This window comes from Xenopus tropicalis, chromosome 7, assembly GCF_000004195.4.
Source record: "Xenopus tropicalis strain Nigerian chromosome 7, UCB_Xtro_10.0, whole genome shotgun sequence".
Taxonomy (NCBI): domain Eukaryota; kingdom Metazoa; phylum Chordata; class Amphibia; order Anura; family Pipidae; genus Xenopus; species Xenopus tropicalis.
This window is the reverse complement of record NC_030683.2, coordinates 4,873,454-4,888,942: the sequence shown is the minus strand read 5'-3', so window position 1 is coordinate 4,888,942 and position 15,489 is coordinate 4,873,454. Positions and strand designations below refer to the sequence as shown.

General features: G+C 39.5%; 1 protein-coding gene across 1 annotated transcript; it reads right to left on the bottom strand.

Moving 5' to 3' along the window:
• Positions 1–985: 985 nt before the first annotated feature.
• Positions 986–15,489, bottom strand: LOC116412413 (ribosomal protein S6 kinase alpha-4-like). Its single transcript, XM_031906612.1, has 35 exons — positions 15,322–15,489; positions 14,070–14,133; positions 13,104–13,197; positions 12,543–12,616; positions 12,276–12,369; positions 12,035–12,150; positions 11,586–11,632; positions 11,287–11,350; positions 11,117–11,208; positions 10,695–10,871; positions 10,416–10,478; positions 10,206–10,282; positions 9,936–10,078; positions 9,541–9,648; positions 9,066–9,146; positions 8,632–8,880; positions 8,461–8,552; positions 8,142–8,318; positions 7,873–7,935; positions 7,661–7,737; positions 7,343–7,479; positions 7,009–7,116; positions 6,689–6,769; positions 6,188–6,535; positions 5,928–5,998; positions 5,374–5,437; positions 5,202–5,293; positions 4,516–4,692; positions 4,163–4,225; positions 4,003–4,079; positions 3,710–3,852; positions 2,472–2,579; positions 1,828–1,908; positions 1,422–1,641; positions 986–1,162 (listed from the first exon to the last, which is right to left on the bottom strand). Exons 2-34 carry the CDS (start codon positions 14,121–14,123, stop codon positions 1,453–1,455), a joined length of 3,681 nt encoding a protein of 1,226 aa, XP_031762472.1. The 5' UTR covers positions 14,124–14,133; positions 15,322–15,489; the 3' UTR covers positions 986–1,162; positions 1,422–1,452.

Genomic DNA, 15,489 nt, shown 5'->3' with positions numbered 1-15,489 from the left:
GAATAAATTATATTATTGTTCAACATTTTTTAGAAAATTTGAATTTAAAATTTTTTTAGAAAAATAGACTAAATTATATTATTTGTAATTTTTTTTAGAAAAATAGAATAAATTATATTATTTTAAAATTTTTTATAGAAAAATAGAATGATATTATTTACAAATTTAATAGAAAAATAGAATAAATTATATTATAAAAAAATTTTTTAGAAAAATAGATTTACAATTTTTTAAAAAAAATAGAATTATATCATTTTAAATTTTTTTTTAGAAAAATAGAATTATAGTATTTCCAAATTTTTTCAAAAAATAGAATAAATATTATTTTTAAACATTTTTTTAGAAAAATAGAAGTATTTACACATTTTTTTAGAAAAATATAAAATAAATAATTACAAAATTTTATTAAAAAAATAGAATTTTTTATAAATTATATAGAAAAATAGTATAAATTATATTTTAAAATTTAAAAAATAAAATAAAATTATTTACAAATTATATAAAAAATAGTATTATATTATTTTAAAAAAATAGAATTAAATTTTTTACAAATTATATAGAAAAATAGAATTAAATTTTTCTACAAATTATATATAAAAATAGAATTAGTTTTTCCAAGTTATATACAAAAATAGAATTACATTTTTCTACAAATTAAATATAAAAAAGAATTACATTTTTATAAATTATATAGAAAAATAGTATAAATTATATTTTAAATTTTTTTAAAAAAAAATAAAATTATTTACAAATTATATAAAAAATAGTATAATATTATTTTAAAAAAATAGAATTAAATTTTTTACAAATTATATATGAAAATAGAATTAAATTTTTCTACAAATTATATATAAAAATAGAATTAGTTTTTCCAAGTTATATACAAAAATAGAATTACATTTTTCTACAAATTATATATAAAAATAGAATTACAGTTTTTCCAAGTTATATACAAAAATAGAATTACATTTTTTACAAATTATATACAAAAATAGAATTACTTTGTACATTTTCTTACAAATTTTTTTACAAATAAGTAAAAAAATAAGTCATATAAACATTGATATAAAAATATAATCATCTTCATAGAAATGAAGGAATTTGGCTTAAAACGTCTTCTTCCTCCGAGAAGATCGGGTCATTATTAGTCAGCCGGGGATCTCTGAATTAGGAGGGAGAGGAGAGTTAAAGAGAAAATACAACCTCTTGAGCCCATTTAGTTGGGCCTATGTAGAAATAGCACATAATAGCAGATATAAATATCAATGTTTTCCCCTGATTCCATAGGTTAAAGGACACCAAGATAACTCCAACGAGCTGTTTCCCAAGACCCCTTAGGCTAAGTGTGTAATGAAGCCCCTCCCCTCCCTTTGTTACATTTTTTTTTATACTTTTTATTTGTACAAAGGCAAACTCCTTACCTGGACTAAAGAATTCACAAGAACCCCGTTTTCAAGGCAGAAGAGCAGGACAATTTAACTCTTCTAATGCCTCTTCCAACGGGGCCCTGTGGGGTAGTTCTTCTGGGACACCAGCGCCCGGTAAGCGAAGGCTTACTAACTCCACTCGCTCTGGAACACTTATTGGAGGAGTGAATGGCGCCTGCATTTCTTGGCTCAGAAGGGCGTCCCAGTTAAATCCCTGTAAAACAGCAGGAATACTTTATTAGCACTATCTGTTCTTTAACATATACACATTCTATCCAATTCCAAGTGATATCTGCCCTGTGCAAGTGCGCAAGAGCTCACACAGGGAATGGAACTCGTGGATCTAAAAAGACCCCTCTGTTAATGGCTGCCACTTAGGAGGAGTAAAATATTCACATACCCTGAATAAAGAGCTTTCCATGACTTCTTTAGCGTCTGTTTCATGTGACCCAAGGCGAAGTCTGGCATCTTTTTTCAGCAGCTACAAAGAGAAAAATGTATCATATTGAGAAGCATAAGGCAAAGTCATGTACGTATGTGGGTGTGCCAGCAACCGTATAGGCAGTGTGGGAGAGAAATTGTACAAAAAGAAACTGCTCAATGAGAAACATTTGGCATTATTTGAGTGCGCAGTACAAAATAAAGCCCCAAAGATTATAAATGGAAGTGCCAATGTGAGCAAGATTACATTAACATTAGTGGGCAGTAAATGATGCCTGGACAGGGTCGGGCTGGGCTACCGGGACACAGGGAAAATACCCAGTGGGCCCCAGTGATCCAGACCCGACCCTACTGCCGCTTCATCTGACCTCCGATGTCCTCCCCTGATGCGTTTCACATATGCGCGTTCAGGGGAGGACGTCGGACAGGACTGCGGGGGGAAGGGGGGTTAGAGGTGAATGGCCGGGTCCCCTGTGGGGGACGCGACCGGAGGAGGCACCTTGGGGGGTGCGGTAGCCCCGGTGTGCCCTGCACCCAAAGTCCGACCCTGTCCCTGGATTAAACATTCAAACAGCAGGCTGCAAAATCCCAACAGGTACTTACCCCTTGTAATGTGAACTTGACCCTGAAAAGCAGCTCTGGAGGAATTTTCGGCTCTGTATATATGATTTTGGCCTTCAGGAACTCCTTCTCTTTGTCGAAGAAAGGAAACTACAAACACAACAAAATATTTGTTTTAAAAGCAAGAAACAAAAAAATGGCAACAATATCAGTAATGGGGTACGGTCCTGTAATGCTGCACTTTATACATGAAGCTGAAGGCTCAGTCACCATTAAACCCAACCCCAACATGATGAGCGATGTAAATGGTTAGACTTAAGTACAGGTATAGGACCCATTATCTAGAATGCTTGGGACCAAGGGTATTCTGGATAAGAGGTCATTCCGTAATTTGGATCTGCATACCTTAAGTCTACTAAAGAATCAATAAAACATTAATTAAACCCTATGGGATTGTTTTGCATCAAATAAGGATTATCTATATCTTAGTTGGGATCAAGTACAGGTACTGTTTTATTATTACAGAGAAAAGGGAATCATTTAACCATTAAATAAACCCAATAGGGCTGTTCTGCCCCCAATAAGGGGTAATTATATCTTAGTTGGGATCAAGTACAGGTACTGTTTTATTATTACAGAGAAAAGGGAATCATTTAACCATGAAATAAACCCAATAGGGCTGTTCTGCCCCAATAAGGGGTAATTATATCTTAGTTGGGATCAAGTACAGGTACTGTTTTATTATTACAGAGAAAAGGGATCATTTAACCATGAAATAAACCCAATAGGGCTGTTCTGCCCCAATAAGGGGTAATTATATCTTAGTTGGGATCAAGTACAGGTACTGTTTTATTATTACAGAGAAAAGGGGATCATTTAACCATGAAATAAACCCAATAGGGCTGTTCTGCCCCAATAAGGGGTAATTATATCTTAGTTGGGATCAAGTACAGGTACTGTTTTATTACTAGAGAGAAAAAGGAAATCAGTTTTAAAATTCTGAATTATTTGATTAAAATGGAGTCTACGGGAGACGGGCATTCCGTAATTCGGAGCTTTCTGGATAACGGGTTTTTGGATAAGGGATCCCATACCTGTACTGGGAGTGGATGGGGTTCAGCTACACAGAGGGGATACTATAATGGGGCTTATACAGAAAAGTCCACCTTTCATCCAGGTTGGAAACGTAATAAATGGACAGAAATGTTGCAGTAACTGAGCCCCTATTATGTTTAGAACAAGCCGTAAATCCCTGATTCAGTTAATAAATGGGCACTTACCTCGCCAATAGCCATTCTGTACAGGATCACTCCAAGAGCCCACCAGTCAACTGATCTGGTAAAGTTTGACTCCATGAAGATTTCTGGAGCCATATATAGTACAGTTCCACAGCGGCTCAGGAACACGTCCCCGTAGTCAATTCCTTGAATACAACCAGAAAACATTCATTAGTAGATTCATTGAGGTACAACGGTTGTTTAATCCAATATAAAGATGCCCAAAGCCCAATAGAGGGGCAGAATTATAGGAGTGGATGAGACAATTAAATCTTAATTAAACACAACCATCTTACCTTCTTTGCTAAGACCAAAGTCTGCTATTTTGGCATATCCTCGGCTGTCCAGTAGGATGTTCGCTGGCTTCAAATCTCTGCATTGAGAGAACAGACGCCGTTAGTCGGCCCTATTACCATATCAGACATTTCTCAGACTAAAGGGAAATTCCACACTTACCTATGAACGATCTTGTTTTCATGTAGGAACTTCAGCCCGAGGACAATGCAGGAGCAGAAGAACCTACAAGGGTCAAACAGAGAAAACTCACTATCTATACGGGTAACAACCGGTAGCAATTGTTGGGCCTAGGCCCTCACTAAGCCTTTGCTTTCTATTGTTTCATGGTAACGAGAGCACAACCATGGCAATAACATGTTTCTATATGCCCTCGCTTGCTATAGGGAAAGAAGCAACCGCCCATGTTCTCTGCATTGATTGGACAGTTATCACAGTACTATTTATGTGCAGTGTTATGGCGACTATAAGGCTATCGCCTGTGTGACCCTCCATAAAAGCCCAGCAGTACTTACGTAGTTCTGTCCAGCGATATGGCACCTTGTTTTAGTTGGGACTCCAAGGTCCCTCCCTGAGCGTAATCCATAGCGAAGCAGATATGTTGCTCGGTTATGAAGGAGGCGAATAAACCGACAACAAAAGGATTCTGCTGTCGCTTTGCCATAAGAAGGATGCGCTGCTCCAGGAGAATGCTGCAAAATAAAGCCATCAAAAGTCCAAATTAGCCAAGTATACTCAGGCCTATCTACAGATCCCTATAGTAATAATTCATTAAGGGCATAACTATCAATATCCCAACACCTGATCAATCAGTGGATTTACTTTTTTCCTGGTGTATGTATAAAGAATCCTAATTTCTGACGATCAGCTTCCTACTGACTTCTATTGCATCATGGCTGGAGTTAGAAATCACAGGATAAATCGTGATCAAGAAAATAATCTCAATTTAGGAGAATCGCACTAAAATCCCCTCAGGGCGGCAGATTTACCACATGTTAAGTTTGAATAAATCTGCCCTAAGTGTTAAAAATAAGCCAATGGCACTTTATGAGAGAATGTTATATCAATTTTAAAGTAACGGTAATTGGAAATGAACCAATAATGGAATCTGTGTATGTTCAGGAACAGATATAAAACATCTGCCTTGTAGGAACGTTCCAGACCATACACACAAATAATAATTATTCCCCATTTTACTGACCTTCTATACTCAATTATGCTGGTGACTGCAGCCTTCTGTTGAGTCTTGATGGCTACAATACTCCTGGATTCTCTATGTTGCGCTCGATATACCTGGAACAAGAGAGAGACCCCCATTAAAATGCCTTTGTTCCAATATCTTCCCCCCCATATAAAGGGGCCGAGTAACTCACCTTTCCAAAAGCACCAGCACCGAGTTCACATTGTATTTGGAAATCAGCAATAGTTGTCTGATTCCTGAGAAAAACAAGAATGAAATATAAGCTCAGTTACCTTATGGTTCACCCGTATGTGTCCAACTATGTCTTAGGGCAACTACATGTACAACAGAGGGGGGGCCCAGCCCAAGCCTATATACACCCATTGTAATGGAACAGGGGGCCCCATCATTACCCTAATAACTAAGGGTTACATAACAACCTCACTATGTATTAGGTTGGAACAATCTAATACAATGTAACAAGCAGGGGGCTGCCTGTAATTCCCATGCCCAGACAATCAAGCAATAGATTGAGGAACAGAGCACAGCTGAATATAGAAATATAGAACAAATCTTTATTACGTCTTAGATACCGACCAGCATCTATTTTCTTAATGCATGTGCCCCTAATGAAGGCCCCTCCCCGTGGGGTTGAAACGCGTTGGGTTTTTGTATCCAAGATGTAATAAAGGCTCCTCTATTTTACAATAACAACCTCAGCATCAAACTCGAAACCCGGTTTCCTACCTTGTGTCCACCTTTACGTGGTTCAGTGCTGTATCAATCTCTCTGATCAATGCACAGTAATAATCTCTGGCCTAGAGAAGGAAATAAAACTCCATTAATTCAGATAAAAGTCTCACTTGGGCTAATGATACCATACAGTGTAGTATAATCTAACGTATATCTCTATAATATATTATGTCCCATAATCATTCTTATATAGTACATTATTTTATTGCATTTATACGCAATACCCTATAAACCCACATCTAACAAAATCTCACCGTTTCCGGCTCAGAAGAAGAATCGCTCGAGACATCACTTCCATCAGTATAATCAGAACTGGAAGTAGTGAACTCAGAACGCGGATCAGTGTATTTACTCAGTGGTTCATCACAGCTTAAATAAGAGCTTGCAGATTGCTCATCTTCTGTGGGAACGCTCTGAGCAATATCCTCTGAGATCTGTGGCTCTTCCATTTCACTCTCTGACTCCACAGATTCCTTTATTGCCTTTGGGGTGTCTGGGCACTTTAAGTAAACCCTTTGCTCCCCAAGTTGGACTGACACACTGATTTGGGGAGTGAATGGGGGCTGGATTTCTTTTTTCAGAAACGCACCCCAGTCTAATCCCTGCAAGCAAGAAAAAAATATAACGTATTATTATCTGTTATAGAAACTATATGGAATCCAACCTGATATCGAATCAAACTCATGAATAGAGGGATCTACAACAACTCCTCTAGTAATGGCTGCCATTAAAGATAAGTAAAATATATAACATACCCTGAATAATGGACTTTCCATAACTTCTTCAGCATCTTGTTGGCTTGACCCAAGGCGGTATTTGGCCTCTTTGCGTAAGAGCTACAAACAGAAGCATAGAGTTGAGTCTAATAACCTCATCTGATTCCTCCCCCCTACATATGTCAGGGCACCAACCAACATGGAGTTAAAAGGTGCCGCACCCCCTGCTGCTTGAGATTTTTCCCCCTTTTGTGTGGCCAAAACAATCTCCCATTATGAGTATGAGAACTAACGATAGCAGAAAGTATGTTTTGCCTGGGTTAAACACAGATAAAATAATAATTATCCTATCAACTTACTTTAATTATTATTAACTTTGCATTTGCATCAAGTTCTGGTGGAAAACTTGGGCTCTCGTTGATAATTCTGTTCTTCACATTCTCTATATCATTTCCGCTAAAGGGTTTCTACAAAAGAAAAACAGCGGTTGTTGTAACAATATGGATTTTGAGAAAGAAAGAGAGAAGCCTAAGGACAGGAAGGAAACACATTCTAGACCTGGGTAGATATTAGGGTGTAGATGGACTAATAGATCCAGGTACCAGTAATGAAAAAAGAAATGATTCCAAAAGTCCTGCTCCAATTCTGTTCTAGATCAATAGTCATTTCCCAATTCAGTGAATGGGCGCTTACCTTGCCAACAAGCATCTTGTAAATGAGAACTCCTAGAGCCCACCAGTCCACCGATCTGGTATAGGAGCCCTCTGTGAGCATTTCTGGGGCCATGTACGGCAGCGTTCCGCAGCAGCTCTGGATTCTGTCATTATCTCCTAAAGTGCAAATCAGAAAACTTTCATGAGCTGAGGATCATTTACCCTTGGAATGTTGGGAGACAAACTATAAATTCTCCTTTTGCAGAATATTTCATAGAAGTAGGATTTATAATAATATGAATGAAATGAATATGAAAAGACATTTCTGAAGAGCAGAGTACGGAATATAAAGCCTTACCTTCTTTACAGAGCCCAAAGCCTGCTACTTTCGCATACCCTTGGCCATCCAGAAGTATGTTTCTTGGCCTTAAATCTCTGTAGTAACATAATTAAGACATAGTATGTGATTATAACACTGCGATTATAACACCGAACCCAATCCCTACAGTGTATCCAGCCCTCTAAAGAGATCAGCCATTTTGAGCTTGAAGCCTAAAGGCTTGTACTTACCTATGTACAATCTTGTTCTCATGTAGAAACTTCACGCCTAGGGTGATGCAGGCAGAATAAAATCTGCAAAGAGCGAAAAAGACCAAATGAATATCAGTTGCTATAAGGACAGAGATATTTATCTGTATCTGTGTGGGGAACACACTTTATTTAGCTATTATTAGCTGAACCTAAGCCTTCCCCATGCCTTGGCTCTCCATGGAACCAGGACATTACTTACAGCCTTACAAATATTAAAGAACCTCCCCAAAAAGCCCAGTAGTACTTACATAGTTCTCTCCAGCGATATGCCATGCTGGCACAGCTGGGATGCCAAGTCACCACCCTCTGCATAGTCCATTGCAAAGTAGGCGTGCTGTTCCGTATGGAACGATGTAAATAACGCAACAAGGAATGGATTTGGTGTTGTCTTTGTCCTCGTAAGGATTTGTTGCTCCACAAGAAACCTAGAGAATAAACCAATAGAATGTCATTAAAGGGCAAATATGAAGGCAGAGTGATAGATATACCTGGAATTGTGCCAACCCAATGGGGGGGGGGGTGAGGGGCATTTCTATGTGTGGGTGACTTAAGACAAGGTCCACTCACCTTCTGTGTTCATCCTCATCAGTCTCAGGTAATTTCTGTAGAGCTTTAATAACAACCATCCTCCCTGTTGCTCGGTGTTCAGCTCGATATGTCTGCAATGAGAGAAAGCTCTTGGTTATACTGAATAAGCTCTGAAATATCAGACTCACATTTGGGGGCCGCGCCACTCACCTTTACAAAAGAACCAGCGCGCAGTTGCAGCTGTAGGTCGAAATCGTCAATAGCGGCGACACTGCTGCATTCTCCTGCGTTCTGTGGTTCCGGCAAGCAGAACCTCACCGATTCCTTTTTCTTCTCAGAAGCCTTCAGTGCAATGTCCCTTACATTCTGTGGCTCTTCCTTCTGTATCTTTGGTTCCACAGATTGGGGAATGAATGGGGGCTGGATTTCTTTTTCCATTAAGGCTCCCCAGTCTAATCCCTGTTCAAGAAGAGAAATCTGTTATTATCTGATATTTAGGGTATGGCGTCTCCATGCAAACTGTAGTTATTGTTCCCCAGTGATCAGATAAGGAACAACTCAATGAATCAAACTCATTAATAAGGGGATCTACAATAACCCAACTACTGATGGTGCCATATAAGACAAGTAAAATATTAACGTACCCTGAATAAAGGACTTTCCATGACTTCTTGGGCATCGTCTTCTCTTGACCCAAGTCGGTATTTGGCTTCTTTGCATAAGAGCTACAAAAAGACAAAGTTACACATATAAATGTATCCATAGATAATCTGCAAATCTGATCTTATTCCAACCAGTTACATATGTGGGGACACCAGCCAACCTTAAAGCTACAGGTGCCACAACCCCTCTTGTTCCCTTAAGATCTGCTCATTTGTCCCATTAACCAATCAAGTGGATCTGTGCAATTTGGTTGTCTACATGAGTGGCCCAGGCATACAACATCCAACTAAATGTCTCTAGTGGTTGCCTTTAGATGAGTCTAAATTATGCCATGGGAAATATTAGTCTATAAGACCATGTGACCATGACATCACCATGACAACCATAGTGGGAAGCATAAATTGCCTGCATTAACGACTGACACCGCAGGTTGTAAGATAATGATAATGAACTTACTTTTAGTATTATCAGCTTGGCGTTGTCAGCCAGGTCTGGTGGGAATTCTGGGCTTTCATTGAGGATTTTATTCTTTATTTCCTCAGTATCCTGTCCTGTAAAAGGCAGCTACAAAAGGAAAACAGCAATTACTTTCCTGCAGTTTATGTCACCATTTAACCCAACAGAAGCATCATTTCTATTCAGTAATATAAAGGATTTCTGGGAGAAAAAGAAACATTATGTCCAAGCCCCTCCCACTACCAAGGGAAAGAGAACAGCCCAGGAAAAGGAAATGCAAATAATGGGGGTAAATGGGATTCACGTACCCAGAGGGGGTGACTATAATGGGGATTAGATAATAACTTAAGTTGAAAAAGAAAATGTCCTCATTCAGTGTGTTAATAGGCACTTACCTTGCCCACAAGCATCTGGTATATAATCACACCAACAGCCCACCAGTCCACTGATCTGGCACAGGAGTCGTCTGTCAACATTTCTGGGGCCATGTAGTGCAAAGTTCCGCAGTGGCTCTGGAATCTCTTCATATATCCAATTTCTAAAGTACAATCAGAAATCGTTCATTAGCCGAACATCATTTACCCTTAGACTGTGCCTATATAATAGGAATATTATGTCCCAAACTGATCCCTTATACGCTACGTTATTATACACAGACATCTTACCTTCTTTGCAGAGCCCAAAACCTGCTACTTTTGCGTAACCTTGGCCGTCCAGAAGAATATTCCGTGGATTCAAATCCCTGCATTAACATGAAAGGATAATTTAGGATCATTTTTACAGCACTAAAACAAATATATTTGATTATTAAAGTAGGCTGCATATGGGGCCAGAAGAGTGCCGATTCTAGGTCTGAGGCTAAACGCCCTACTTACCTATGTACAATCCTGTTATCGTGTAAGAATTTTACACCTTGGACAATACAGGCGGAATAAAAGCTGCAAAAGAGAAAAAAAGACAAAATTCCCGTCAGTATCGGTTATTTACCTATATGGGCAACAATCTGTAGCTGAAGTTGGACCTCGGCCCCCACCATGTTTGGTTCTCTATGTAATAATAGTAATAATGGAATAATAGTATATAATAGAATAATAGTATATTATTGGCAGTTCTACAGATATATAAGTTCCGCCCAAAAGGCCGCCGGTACTTACATAGATCTTTCCAGCGATAAGGCGTTTCGGCTCAGCTGGGATTCCAACGTACCTCCCTCTGCATATTCCACTGCAAAGCAGAGGTGATTTTTGGTACGAATGGAGGAGAATAAAGAAATAAGGAATGGATTCTGCATTCTCTGCACCCTCCGATGGATGCGCTCCTCCAGGTAAAATCTGAGAAATAAAAACATCCACAAGTCTATATAAGGTAGGTATAGGTGGAACTGTGACAGCACATCTACTGCTTCCATTGTTGCTCAGTATACTGTCTCTTTAAGGTTCCCATTAGTACAGCATATTTGATGTATGGATTCAAAACCAGAGACAGATCTCAGAACAAGTCTTATCTTAGGGAAAATCTAAGGAAGTTCCAGATCACAAATGCAATTAAAGTTCTGTTAGGCCCCCCTTTAACTTACCGATCGCTATCCTCTATGTCAGTCATGCGGTTCATTTTCAGAGTCCTCATAGCAACAACCGTACCTGTTGCTATGTGTTCGGCTCTGTATACCTGGAATGATACAGAACCGTCAGTTATCCTGAATATGCGCAGAAATATCAGAATCATGTATGGGGACAGGTAACTCACCTTTCCAAGGGAACCAGCATGTAGTAGACATATTGGCTTGAAAGCTTTAATAGTTATAGGAGAGCTGGAAGTAAAGAACAAACAATTAAATATTCTTTCAGTTGAGCCTTTGGTGAGTTGTACATGTGTCACGTGTGGCCCTTCTGTGTCCCTGGGCAACATACATGTACAGCACAGAAGCCCCCAGCCCGAAGCCTGCACACATACACTTTAATAGGGTGGTGCCCCTGTAGGGCAACCATAATCACTAAGGTTTGTGAGCAGATTAACCCCAATCTAAACGAGATGCTGTATCTTACCTTACATCCCTGTTCAGGGAAATAGCATTCTCTTCTGTATTTATTTTCTGATGAAACAAACAAAACACAATTAATTCAGATATTTTGACACCAAAAGCCTCATTCAGGATAGTGACAGCTTCCAGTGTGGGAAATTGTGCGTCATGTTACATTCTCTTTGTATTATAGTGTTTGTTATTGGGGTATTATACACGTTAAATCCTACAATCCTTCATTCTAAGAGTTATATTTTTAAGCAGTGATCCCCAAAAGCTACAAAAAAACCCTAATCGATAAAAATCGATTGATTTCAAAGCGATTTGTGAATTTACGACAGTTTCCAAATTTTAGTTTCTGTTTTCAGTTTCACAATTTTTGTGGCTAAGGGAAATGGGAGAGATTATTCCTCCCTACTAATGTTTTGTCCGGATGAAATAGATTTCTATTAATCCCATGAATGGGAATCTCACCGGTGTCCTCTCAGCAGGAATCACCTCAACATTCTTCTCTTCGTCATCCTTCTCGCTCTTTGGAATCGAAGTATTTCCAACATTCGCGGAAGGATCAGAGGAAATATCTGGAGACTCTGCAAAGATCAGATAAAATGACTTAATACACATATATGGCTGATAAAGGGCCTGTGGGGAAGTTATATACTGGCTCTGGGGGTCTCTGTGGGTTTAATGGGCATATCTATCCTTGGCTCTGTACCTGAAAGGATCTCAATAGGTTTATCCTTCAGTGGCTCCTTTTCCTCAAGGATCAGCTCTGTGGCGCTTACTTCCTGCACAATTTCTGAACATTCCTATAGAAATCCAAAAAGACAAATCCATGATTAAAAGGCAAAGAATGAATTAGAAACTGATGCTGAAAATTTAGGAGATGTTTCTCTGCCAGGAAAGTCAAGGCCGTGGCATTGTTAGTACTAAAGCCGTCAAACCCAAACCCAAAGAGAGATGGTGGAACGTTCCACCTTACCTTCTTTTTCTTTCGAAAGAAGTTCCTTATTGATTTGCAGAGGCGTCTAAATTTCCCTTTCTTCACGCTTGCTTCTATAGTGGGAAATATAGATTGATATACATTGAGTTGATACAGAAACAACTACAATCACTTTCTAATACTGCTCTGATTGGTTAATCAGGAGGCCAATGAGATCAGCATGAGCCTATGAGATCGGGAGAATGTGGGACAAGCCTATAGACTTTTCACCATAGGAGAAGGACTAGATCCTTAAATAATCATGTGTGAGGGATCTTAGGGCATTTATATGGAGTGCTAGTGGCTCCTTCTGCTTTAGTACAAGTAGAGGTTAATCTGTAGGTTTAGGGATATTTGCCATATTGGGAAATGACTGAATGCTGTTACATGATCCCCCATAAGCCCCCCCCCTTCAGTTCTACCAGCTTGTTCCCCATTGCTATAATATAACCTTGGGTTCCACATAACTTGTTCATATAATAAGGTTGTGTAGTTTGTTAACCCTGCGGGCTGCAGGACAAAATGATAAAGTAACGCAGGTGATTCCCCAAATTCAAATACCTGCAGGTTTTTCAGCTTCCAGGTTTAGAGCAGATGAGACGTCTGTCTCTTTCTCTTGAAGTGGAACATAAAAGGTACTTCGGCTTTTAGGTTCCTGTGGGGGAAAGATTTTCATAAACACCATTAAGAAAAGAAAACCTCCAAGTCACATATAGAGATATATACACATATAGCCTTATAAACCGTGCTCAGTGATGTCACCAGGTACATTTATTGCTTGCTGATGTCACTTATGGCTAGGGTTGCACCTTAACCCTTTAATACCAGTCCCATATTGAACCCACAACATGCATGGCTAATTAGCAATTAATTTAAATGCATGCTGCATGGCTGCACATAGATCAGTTCAGTCTGCAGCATGCATCTAGATTAATTGCTAATTAGCCATGCATGATGAGGGATCAATATGTCGCTGGTATTTCAGGGTGAGGTGACAACCCTACTTGTGGCACAGGCACAGGACTCACTGAAACCCATATGTTATAATAATATAATGATATAAATGACGTAAATAATGCTCCCCCCCCCCACCAGTGTGTCTAATATCCCTGAGCAGCTCATCCCAGTCAGTCCCAGTCCTTCCCAACTCATTCCAGTCAGTCCCAGTCCTTCCCAAATCATCCCAGTCAGTCCCAGTCCTTCCCAACTCATCCCAGTCAGTCCTTCCCAACTCATCCCAGTCAGTCCCAGTCCTTCCCAACCCATCCCAGTCAGTCCCAGTCCTTCCCAACCCATCCCAGTCAGTCCCAGTCCTTCCCAACCCATCCCAGTCAGTACCATTCCTTCCCAACTCATCCCAGTCAGTCCCAGTCCTTCCCAACCCATCCCAGTCAGTCCCAGTCCTTCCCAACCCATCCCAGTCAGTCCCAGTCCTTCCCAACCCATCCCAGTCAGTTCCAGTCCTTCCCAACCCATCCCAGTCCCTCCCACTAAAGCCAATACGAGAGAAACACATTGGGGCCTTACCTTGTTCTTGTGTTTGAATAAACCAGTGAAACATTTGTGCTTTCGGGCCCCCATGCTGCAACTCCTGTATCAGAAACAAGAGATTTTAATTGACTTTTTGCTAAAGTAGAAATGAGATTATTGTTAATTCTATGCAATTGTGTGTTTATTTGTAACTGTCACTGCATCATTCCTATCAGCCCCTGCCCCATGGAGCTTGCACTCTAAATACAATAATATACAGGTATGGGACCTGTTATCCAGAATGCTATGGGCCTGGGGTTTGGGATTTGGATCCCCATATCTTAAGAGTGCTAAAAAATCTTTAAAACATTATATAAACCCAATAGGGCTGTTCTGCCCCAATAAGGGGTAATTATATCTTAGTTGGGATCAAGTACAGGTACTGTTTTATTATTACAGAGAAAAGGGAATCATTTAACCATTAAATAAACCCAATAGGGCTGTTCTGCCCCAATAAGGGGTAATTATATCTTAGTTGGGATCAAGTACAGGTACTGTTTTATTATTACAGAGAAAAGGGAATCATTTAACCATTAAATAAACCCAATAGGGCTGTTCTGCCCCCAATAAGGGGTAATTATATCTTTGTTGGGATCAAGTACAGGTACTGTTTTATTATTACAGAGAAAAGGGAATCATTTAACCATGAAATAAACCCAATAGGGCTGTTCTGCCCCCAATAAGGGGTAATTATAGCTTACTTTCTGGATAACAGGTTTCTCTATAAGGGATCCTATACCTGTACTTACTTTTACACTTATACACTTATGCCTCTGATTTATCCCACAGACTATAAACTCCTACATCACTTTGTGGCACTGTAAAACCCATTACTTTATTATATATATATAAAAGTTGCCGCCCTGTCAAAATAGTCACAGTCTTGTCAAATAAATCGCTGTTGCCTAACAACAAAGTCACAGTTGTGTTCTAAAAGTGTCAGTTGCATCAAGAAACAAGTTGTGGTTGAGTCAAAACAGTTTGTGTAAAAAAAATCCCGCAGCAGCCGCGTTACATAGATATTTCGCTTTTTCCCTGAACTTTTCAGCAGTTTCGCTAATTTGTGGCCAATGAAATGGGGCAGATTGGCTCATCACTAGGAACCCATTACCCATAAAGCCCCAAATTGCGTGTTTGCCACATTGGAATCTCTATAGTTACACAGACGGCCCATTCCAGGCCTACAGCCCCAGGCCCACACCCTATTCCCTTTATATATCTGAATGATAAAACCAATTGGCTGACTTACAGATATGGAGCCGAGCGAGGATGCGCCGAAGCAATTCGATGGTAAAGGCTTAAAGCCTAAAGCTGTTAAAGTGGCTTTAAGGAGGCAATAAGAGCTGATTAGGAGAGAGCAGCTCCCAGGGGATCTGCCCTGCAACCCAATCAGCTCAGCTCTGGCACTCGCTTGGCA

Bases quoted from the DNA above. Each gene is read 5' to 3' on its own strand.
- LOC116412413 (XM_031906612.1), bottom strand. From the start codon at position 14,123: ATGGGGGCCCGAAAGCACAAATGTTTCACTGGTTTATTCAAACACAAG. The intron at 8,881-9,065 runs GTACGTTAATAT...CTTCTTGAACAG, and splicing joins TGGAAAGTCCTTTATTCAGG to GGATTAGACTGGGGAGCCTT. The intron at 5,999-6,187 runs GTGAGATTTTGT...TTCCTTCTCTAG, and splicing joins CTTCTTCTGAGCCGGAAACG to GCCAGAGATTATTACTGTGC.